This window comes from Alligator sinensis, unplaced genomic scaffold (assembly GCF_000455745.1).
Source record: "Alligator sinensis unplaced genomic scaffold, ASM45574v1 scaffold226_1, whole genome shotgun sequence".
Taxonomy (NCBI): Eukaryota; Metazoa; Chordata; order Crocodylia; family Alligatoridae; genus Alligator; species Alligator sinensis.
Window position 1 is genome coordinate 2,086,380 of NW_005842028.1, and position 10,562 is coordinate 2,096,941.

Below are 10,562 nucleotides of genomic sequence, written 5' to 3' on the forward strand. Positions count from 1 at the left end.
CCCACTCCTCAAAAGAAATACCAAAAACCCCTATGCGGTCCAGGATTTAATATAAAGAAGTTTCCTGTTAACACCAGAATTCTGTACATAACAAAGAATGCATGTTAACTAACCCACTAGTGGCAGAATTTTGTGCACACATGCTAATTTAGAACACAAAAGGAAGACTTAGATCATGCATTTCTTGATGTGGTCTACAGCAATGGTATCAACTCACTCTGAAGAGTAGACATTCAGTTTTTCATTAGAGCCTTGCGCTGATATACAAATGTAAGACAACAAAGTGCTTTCAACCCCAACAGATCTCCCAATTGTGCTCAAGGAAACAATGTGCCTTTTATACAGAAGCTAAAGTTGTAGTTATTTGTTCATATGTATGTATGAAATTCAGAATCACTTGGTTCAGAATCACTTGGTTCACATTCAGAATCTCCTTTTCAGATCATTGCTATTTCTGCCCTTTGTTTCTCCTCTCTTCCCCGATTCTCTTCTGTGTATGCTCCCATCTAGTCTTATGCGTATCAGCTTATTGTCGTTGAGACAGAACTTCAGTGTTCAGGAGCTTAAAATGTATATGTAGGGCCCAAAACTTGAAAACTGGACACTGTACTAACAAATTTTACATCAAGTCATCCAGCCAAATTATTAGTTGACAGGTCAACGACAACAATCATCTAATGTTTTCATATTGTTTTAAGACTAGTAGAACTCTTCTGTGGACCCACCTATTTGCATCCCCAAGCCCCCACTCATATTTCTACTGAGAGTGGAATGGCAGGTGCAGCACATTATATCTAATATAGAGTTAGAGGCAGAAGGATACTGTGGAGAAATGGAATGAGGATAGAGAAGATCCTGAAAGGAGAAAACTTAGGTTCATGTTATGTTACCTAATGAAGACAAATATCTGTAAAAGGTAAAAGTAGAACATTAGTTTATGTTCTCTGTATTTTAAGGGTGCTGTAGGTCAGGAAACAAAAAGCAGAAAGGAACCAGACTTTCACTGAAACTCACTCAGCTTATTTACAGGATTAAAAATCAGTAAGCATTTTTAACTACCAGCTATGGTCATGTTTTAGGACTGTGTGAAATGGGAATGAAGGGTGTTTCATGATAGTAGACTAGGTTATCAGAACCACGTAATTTGGTACATAACAGCACAGAATACACAGAGCCCTATTTATACTAATGGTTTACTTTACGTCTCATAACTCAAAGGTTTAATATGTTCTCAGTTTTGCAAATAAGCTCCAAGCAGCCCCAGTCTTAGCTTCAATAAAAACATTAGCTGTTAGGGATGATCCCCTACTTCATTCAAATTGATTAGAATTAATATGGTGTTATTAGTTTAGGAATTCTAAAAAGCAAGAATTCAGACACAAATGGAAGAGTAAATTTTATTGAATGATGAAAAACTAATTATGGCATCATCAGCAAATATTAACGTTTGAGCTCTGCTGGAATACTAATTTTCTACTTTTTTTCTTTAAACTAACAAAGTGCAACAAATTAGAATATTAGTCAAACTAGTAGTTGTTAATTTCTTTCAAAAGACTGCATAGTTTAGCAGTTGTACAACAAATATATACATTTCTGCAAAACCCTGAAGATTTGATTTTTTTCTTTTTTTTGCTTTGAGCTTGGTGTGGCAAGTGAGATCACCTGCACTGGTCAGATTCTGAGTTTCTTTTCCCTTTTTTCCCACCCTGTAGAGGAAAAAAAAAAGTCACAGCAAATAGTTAGCAAATAAAAATACAAACATGACATTTTCACATATTTATTTAAGTAAGAGAGAAAGAAGTAAGGATTTGGGGATTTTTTTCCCCTAAATCTTTCACTTATCTGGCATTTTACATACAGACATCCTCATGTGGTCCTATAAATTAAATTAGGTTGAAAAACGTTCCTGTCTCAAGACACTTACAACTGAAGAAAAAACTAGACATTATAATTAAGGATTACAGCACATGTTCTCTCTCGTTTTTGAGAGCATAAAATCTTCTTGGAGAAGATATGTTTTAAAACAATATTTGAGTAAAGAAAGTGGTCGTCCCCCCTTGACGGGGAGATTTTCTATACAGTGTTTGCAAAAGCAGTAGGAAAGTGGTTTTGATGGGCAACCTAGGAAAAAAATGGAATTGTGAGATTCCCCCAAAAGAGGACAAGCTTCAATTCTGCAAGAAAGCAAGGAATAGACAGCAAGGAGATTTAAATGAGAAAGACTGAATGATACAAAAGGAAAGCAGCATTTTGAAAAGATACAGAGAGGAGAAAGCAAGAAGATGGTTATCTTTTTTCACTTTCACAATAAGACAAATTATTTTTGCAGCAAAGGAAAATGGATTTTGGAGGGTTAAAGAAAGAAATTAAATGACTAGCAGTAGCCTGACTATGAGTGAAAAGCTACAGTAAATGAAGTATGAGCTCATATAATAAACTGAGTGATGTCATGGCGATGAAGGGGAGAAGGCAGGAGAGGAGTGTTGTCTTGTCTTTAAGTTTGTAAGGGGTACATCATCCTGAATGTCTGAAAGAGCTGGAAATGTGAGACTGACCACAGGGAGAGATTAAGGTGTGCATGTCCATATATTTGGGAGCTATCAGTATAAAAAAAAATTAATGGATGAGTTATATCATGGGAAGTGCAAAGAGGACAGCAGAGGCCACACAGAGAAACTGCGGAATAACAGAAAGAGAAGATGGTATTATAATGTAATGAGAACAGTAGGATCCACTGCATTGTAAAAAAAGCAGTCATATTCTAATATGAGTTCATTGACATGAAATCAACATGAAGTATTGCAACACAAACAATGTGTTATGACTTGAAGACAGGCATCATTCAATGTATATCCTAAGATTATTCAGCTACTTCAAAAACTTTCTATAATCTATATATATTAGCTTTCCTGGTAACCAAAGCAATACTTCCTTTCAACGTGGTATCTCAAGTCTTTATTCAAGCAAGTACTCTTCTAGGAAAGAGTATAGTACCTTCTTATGGTACTACACTGTATCTGGGAGTACTAGCAAATGGCACTTAATTTATCTACTGTGCAGTAATTGCTGTGTATGTATAGATGGTGATGCTTTATTGTGCATTAGATTAGTCCAGGGGTAGGCAACGTTTTTTTGGCCGGAGTGATGAAAAACCACGCTGTCTACCTTGGAAGGTGCCAGAGTGGCAACATGCCGGAGCCCGGAGCAGCTGTTTGCAGCCTCCCAGCTGCAGCCAGTAAGTAACTTCATTCTATTCAAGATGCTCAGAACCAAATGATTTAAAGGCATGCCAACTGAGGGGCTGGTTCATGTGAAAACTTCAATATATTAGATTTCACTAACAAAAAATGCCTTATTGCCTAGACAAGTAGAAAGTGACAAAACTAAAGAGTACAGATCAGTAAATTCACACTTCTACTGACTGAAGCAAAATGACAATTCAAATTCAGTCTACTTCAGGGGCTGGCTGGCCACAGACAGAAGCAACCTATCAACAAACTAAAATATAAATCTGAGGCCTGTACTTAGCTTCTGGTTATCTGTCCCAGATTACATGTAGCATGAAAAAAAATCAACTTCCAAATCTATAGTTTCAGCTTAGCTACACACAGTCAGAAGTTATAACACTACTTAAGTAAAAGCACACATACCTGATATTTTGTTATTTCTGCTTGTAATAATTTCACTTTTGATCTTTCTTGTTCTAATGCAGCATGAAGCGTAGTCACCTAAAATGGTTAAAAGAATTAATTACCCTGATCAGTGAATATGCTGTACACATCTATAAAGTTAATAAACTAAATATTTTAAGCATTTTTTAAAATTACGGTATTTGGAAGAAGTATAAAAATATTTGCTCAAGAAAGTGGCTCTTAATATGATATTCTGAACTGACAAAGTATAAATATTGTTTAAGTTACTCTTTGTTCCTCAGCACCCTATTACTTTTTTGCATAATGAGATATGAAAGTTACTGGAACTATTTTTTCAGACTTTAGCCACTGTAATAGCTGCCTGATATCTGTGGGCGCGTCTACACGAGACACTTTGCTGTGCATTAGAGTAATCCAGGGGTCAGCAACCCCCGGCACACGTGGTGAGCATTTTGCTCAGCACACCACCGCCAGCCTGGGCTCTATGCGGCTGCTGCCAGCCACGAAGCCCAGGCTGCTCCCAACAGGCAGCTGGGAGGCTGCAAACAGCTGCTCCGGGCTCCAGCAGGTCGCCACTCCAGCACCTTCCAAGGTAGATATTGTGGTTTTTTTGGCACTCCGGCCAAAAAACGTTGCCTACCCCTGGACTAATGTAATGCACAGTAAAGCATCACCATCTATACATACACAGCAATTACTGCACAGTAGATAAATTAAGTGCAATTTGCTAGTACCCCCAGATACAGGTACTAGAAAACAGCGCTTTAAACTACTGTGGTGTAGATGCTGACTGGGAACAAATTGCTCCTGGTTAGCCTAGGCAGTAAGGGGCCACAACAGCTGCTTGGCTATGCCCCAAGTTCCAGGGCAGACAGAGGGAACTGTCCTGACTGGGGGCAGCTCCAAGCTGGGCGGAGCTCAGGATCTCAGCCCAGTTCAGCAGCACTGGCTTGGGGTGATGCTCCATGCCTGAGCAGCAGCAGCACCCTGATCTCTCTCCTCGCTTTGCTTGCAGGCAGTGGAGGAGCCCGGAATGAACTTCCTGGATCAAGAAAGGTAAGGAAGCACCCACCCACTTGGTGGCCTCGAACCCTGCTCCAGTCTCTGGGGCCAGCTCTTGATGAGTGCCTTCCTCTGTTCCTCCGGGTCGCTCTGCTTCCCTAGGCACTCGGCTGGAGGGAGGGCAGCAACAAGCTGGGATCCCCTGGCCCATGTCCCGGCTCCTGCCCAGTGCCAGGGAGAGGCAGGAGCTGAGCAGCACCAGGACTGGGGGGGTGGGGCATGAGGGTCCTGGGTGGGAGCTGCCCCTGGAACCGGGACAGTTTCCCCTGCCCCCTGGGACTGGCCCCAATCTGTGCAGTTGGGAGGGAGTTGGCCCTGGAGCCAGGAGAGCTCCCCCCTCCCCCCGGAGTCTAGACCAGACCCTTGTGCCCCATATTAGCATGGGGCTGGCACCCAAGGGAGCCTGGAGCTTGCCCTGGCTGCTGTAGGGGTGCAGAGCAGGGCAGGAGCAGCCCTGAACTAGGCTGCTCCTGTTGGGCTCAGTTTGGTCTCAATGCAGGCACACGCGCAGACATATGGCCTAGTTCACCTGAATTTTCTGCGCAGAAAATTCAGACACATTAATTGCATGTGTAGACATGCCCAGTATACCATAACTACTGTAATATGATGTAATACAAGGGATGAGGCAATTATATAATTCTCAGATGTTATCACCAGAAGATTCAAGAATTGAGACCAATTTATACTACATCAACATAATACTACATAGCACATGTTAAGTATCGAGTAACATTTAATGTAAACTCAAAACAAGTATGGTTAATGACCTCCTCACTCCATTCTATTGTGGCTTAGCCCCAGACTGTTAACTATATTTAAGTTAAGCTTAGAAAGCTATTGCCTTTTTATTAGTAAATATTTTTTAATGCAACATTCCACATTTTTTTTAAAAATTACTGTAAAAGAGTTGCTGTATCTCATATGTCATGTCCATCAAGAAAGCATTTGACCAGAAGGGGAATTCTATCCATTTCTTTGCTTAAATCAATTTTCACTTCGGTATTATATAATAATTTTTAAAAATATATATATTCACAAGATCTTACGCGTATAAGAAATCTTTGCATACCTGTAAAGTCAACTCATTCTTGATACTCTGTGATTCATCAACCTGAAGTAGTATTTCTGCTTTATCTTTCACTACATAAAAACAAGAAGAGAGTTAGGATCTTTTTCTCCTTACAAGTCTCCACTTGTAACAGTACCGGGACACTGCTGGATTCTATTTTCTATCACCCACAGATAGTTTCTTCTGTCATTAGTAAGGGCTGGAACAATAGCTGGGTGCCAAATTTCAACACCAAAAGCCTGTGAGGATACGAAACTTTTTAGGCTCCAATCCTGCATTGAACTGCCCAGGCAACTGCCTGTGCTTTACAGGGTTTCACTAACTCTGCTGGCTTAGCATGTAAGCTCCCTTTGCAAGATTATTTGAGCCTGGCTGGAGCATCAGGTAATAAGCTTTCAACAGTTATGACTATGTTGATGTACAAACCTCTACTACAATTTGAAATATTTAGGAGAATGAGAACAAGTTGCACTTTCACATCTCATTATCTCCTTTGAAATGCCTGTAGATCCTTCATAATTCTACTCAAAAAAAAAAAAAAAAAAAAAGAGTCCTTCTAACTTTCAAACTGGGAATTTTCCAGGCTCAATTCTGCCACAGCAAAACCAATTTTCATAAAAGATCATACCAAGTAACTTTTCCTTATTAGGGGCTCACTGTCAAAGTAATCTTTCTAGTTTCAACAATTTCAGAAGAAAGAAACATCTGGTAAAAACAGTCACAAGATTATTATTTTATAATTTAGTACTATTTCCACAATAGTACTCTAAACCAATAATTTTAAAGTTTCTCTGACCAAGGGCTTAGGCTGAAAAAAGAAAGTTTCAGCAAATTAGGAATCACAGTACTGCACATTCTGAAGCATTGTTAAGTATAGTTGCTGTAATAAACTAAATGGTACATTGCAGCATCCCCAGATCCTGGAGAAAAATACAGAATTTCTTCTAATAGGTTACCTGGGGAAGTGGAAACTATTTTCTAAGATGTGATGCATTACAATCTAGTTTAGAGTGCACTTCATGGCATAGAACCCACCTGCTCATGCAAGATTAGGAGTACTAAACCAAAACACTCATCATAGGTGTTTTTACATATGCTCTGGGGGTGGGGCGATTTAATTAAAGCAGCTCTCTTGTGTATCAGCATCCCCACACTTCAAAATGACAGCAGGGGCATTTTAACTAATTCTATTTCTAAGACTGTATTCTAAAGCATTATAAATAATGTTGGTATACTAGAGAAAAGAAAATTGTCAGGAAACCTGTGATGAAGTCGATTCAGCTGCTGTATGGTGGTAGAATAATCATTTCAACAGTTCAAAAATCATCCATGCATCGTTTGTAATGACTAAAGATGGTCTTCTCAGCAAGGATATTCTGGTACTTCATTACACTGGGATAGCTGATATCCAGCAAGAGTCTCATTTAATTTGCAAAAGCAACTCTCAAATAAAAGAGTTGAAATTTCAAGGCACAAAAGTTGAAAAAATGCAGATATGTGCTCCAAGTTATTGAAGCAATGACTAAGACTGTGACATTTTAATCACTCAGATTACTATAAAAGAATTCAGTGTGACAATTTTCTTTATAATTACTATGATTTACAGCTAATACCCTTACTAATTTATCTTTAAAAAAACTGTTTTGCAAAATCATTAGGTAACTTTTAACACACACTTGAAGCTTTCAAAATGTATTATTTCTAAAGCTTTACTTACTTTCACCTTCCTGTAGCATTTTCAACAGCTGTGCATTTCTTGCTTTTACTTCTTTATACTTTGCCTAATATTAAAGAGATGTAAAGACAATTTATTTACACTACAAATGGGTCTCTTTAAAAGCAGCTTTTAATGAAGTTGGATTTGTAAACTGCTTTAACTGGATTGTGTGTGTTATACAGGGGTCCTATTGCCTATTTAATTAAATTAGAATCAGGTATATGGGGGAATCCAACAGAAATATTGACTTAAACCAGGGCTGTCTCCAACTGGCATCCCATGGACCACATCTGGCCCCCAAGGGGCTAATCTGTGATTCCCCAGGCTCTCAGGCTTCCCCACTGCTCTCCTGTTACTGCCACTGGAGTCTCCCTCCCTTGTCCAGGTTCTGCTGTCTTCCCCTGCTCCTGAGGGGTGGGGAGGTGTGAGAGGGCCAAGGGAAGGACTCTGCACTGCATGGGGGTAGTGGTGCGGCACAGCGGGGAGAAGAGGGGATGGGGTCTGCACAGTGCAGTGCAGGGGGAAGGAGAAGGGTATTTAGATTCACATCTGCTTAAAGTTTTGTGGCTCTTCCTTCCCCTCCCTTCCCACAAAACAAATTCCAGAAGTGACAGACGATCATACTATGGTGAGACCCATAGAGCTGCTGTGGGTGAGGCCCTGTGCTATACAAATATTAAGGGACATGGTCACTGCCCCTAAAAGGCTTGCAATTGGGGGTCACTGCCCCCAAAAGGCTTGCAAAAGGCTGCCCCCAAAAGGCTTGCAATTTAAGATCCTGCTAATCATTCCAACCCATCAGATTATTAAATTACATGTTTGGTCACCAATGCCAATCCTGGCAGGTTAATTTTTCTCTAGTTTTACCTACATCTGTGTTTTCTGCTGTGGTATTTTTTCCTCGCTACATTTCTATGTCTTTCACCCATATTCTCCTCAGGAAAAATAGAAAGTTTTCAATGTTGTGATAAGCTGTCACACTCCACTTGTATACCAATCTGGTCACCCAATGTTAATTTCATAAAGTTCCATCCTGCAAAGTTAGCTGTTACAACCTTCAAACTTGCTCTAAGGTTTTATAGATGGAAGAGCCAACAGCTAATTAACAGAATGCCAATTCAATTGTACAGCAGCAGAAAGAACACAGCAAGCACTTACACTGAAATGGGTAGATAAGATATACAACAGGAAAACACCCTCAATCTCTCTATGCAAGTGTACTGAAATGCCATCCCACCTGCCATGCTTTGAAACATTTATTTCTAGTTTTAGTTCTAATTTAACTGTCATAATAGTTAATTCTTCAAAACTAACAGCTAAATAAAAGCTGTCAGACAACCTTTCTAACATCACATTAACATTAGCCTACAAGTCTTCCAAAATAGAAATCCTACATCTCATTGGAAGTGATGCATCTTTAAGAAGAATCCTTGTGCATTTTATTTACTCTAATCAATGGCGCTCTAGGTTGTGAACAGAACATGTAGGAGCAGCAGCAGCAAAAAAAAAAAAAAAAAGAAAATAAAAATTATATTTTAATAAATTTGGATTTGAGAGTCCAGCCCTGATGCACAGTGTCAGTAGCTGCTAACTTATTAATACATTCATTTCTTATTTACCTACAACTGGAACTGATGCTCAGTATTTCAGTCAAGTAATGTTTTTTATATGAAGTTCAACTGTTTGGTAAACAAGATATGCAGCTTACACATCTGTTCACTTTTATTTACACAAAATTGTTACCTTTTTACTTCTGCTCACTCCTTTCAAGCAAGAAGGCATAAAAATTGGTTTGAAGGGCCTAATAATAAACTGGCACTTGGTGTTTTACTCAACTTCAAATCTTTGCTGTAAAATAATGTCAGTTCCTCAAACTTCCATCCTTGCTGTTTTATATAATTTTTTTAATGTGCTATTGATCTTATTTTCCGATCTAGAAACTTAAGAAATTTCTCATCTTGTCTTACACACAACAGTACTATGTCATTCAGTACAGATTCATTTCACAAGTGCTAAATATTGTTTCTAAGCTTTGTAGCAGGTTGAAGGAAAGGGTAGAGCAGCATTGTGAAACTCCATTTCAGTGCTACTAGACTAGAGTTAAAAGGCTGTCCTTATACTTCAGTAAGTATAATTTATTTTGGACAGTTAGATTGATCCATAAACTTTATGATCTTAATAATCACGTTAAAAATTAGTTAGCTACAAAGAACATTTGAGAAACTGTGTACTCCAAATAGGAAAAAAAACTGCTCCTGGATGCCTGGCTTCATTACCAAATACAATTTCTAGATGCTGGTCTTACTTACCAAAGCAAGGCCAATCCATGCAGTATCGGAGAATAACTTTGGAGAGAGATGCTCTGGAAAGGAAATATTTTTGTGGCCAAGACAAAGCACCCATTCAGACCAGTTACATTTTAATAAATGCTTTGGATAATTAAATGTGTAGAAAAAAAGTTAGCTTCTCCTACTAGTAAGCAAAATGCAATCAACTACCTACCTCCCATTGAGCGATTATATCCTTCAGCTGCTGAATTTCAGCATCTTTCTTTTCAAGTTCTAACTTCAATCGTTCTGTTTTTCCATCTTTCAAAACACCCTCCTACAAACAATCAACCACAGAATTTTAAGTAATGATACCTGCGTGAGAATTTTTGCCTTACAAATAATTATTTCTAGTTTTCAAGAATTCAGATGCCCTTGCCTGCACTTAAGCAAGGAAAATGATATTTTGTTAACCTGGTTACTTTGTTACAATAATTTAATGCCAAATTTGTGCAAAACCGTTTCCCATATTTGCTTGGCTATGCATACACAGAATATAAGGCAGTAAGATGCCTCATATAAAAATGCTTACATACTAGAGAATATCTGAGAAATATAACATAAATATGACATTCCTTTATGCAAAAATTTCATTTAAAAATGTTGTTTAAGTATTATAAGATGCCTGCACATGGCACTTGAAAAATCCTTTTAAGAATAGTTTGACAGTATTAAAGCCTTAAAGGAGCATACTCTATGGAAGGGTAAAGCAAAACCAGAAGAACGGAAAG

The 10,562-nt window shown here is 38.6% G+C and overlaps 1 protein-coding gene across 7 annotated transcripts in view; it reads right to left on the bottom strand.

Annotated features, from left to right (window-relative positions):
• Nucleotides 1-1,381: 1,381 nt before the first annotated feature.
• The window catches only part of GKAP1 (G kinase anchoring protein 1), a 45,335-nt gene continuing 36,154 nt past the window's right edge, over nt 1,382-10,562 (bottom strand). For 6 of the 7 annotated variants that reach the window (XM_014519309.2, XM_014519308.2, XM_025202520.1 and 3 more), the window contains 5 exons: nt 10,007-10,108; nt 7,505-7,568; nt 5,788-5,858; nt 3,651-3,728; nt 1,382-1,706 (listed from right to left, as the gene is read on the bottom strand). In XM_014519309.2, coding sequence (XP_014374795.1) covers nt 1,659-1,706; nt 3,651-3,728; nt 5,788-5,858; nt 7,505-7,568; nt 10,007-10,108 — 363 coding nt within the window. In that variant the 3' untranslated portion in view covers nt 1,382-1,658. Of the gene's footprint in view, nt 1,707-3,650; nt 3,729-5,787; nt 5,859-7,504; nt 7,569-9,813; nt 9,867-10,006; nt 10,109-10,562 lie in introns of those variants that run through there. The other variant, XR_003093738.1, reaches the window with a different exon arrangement.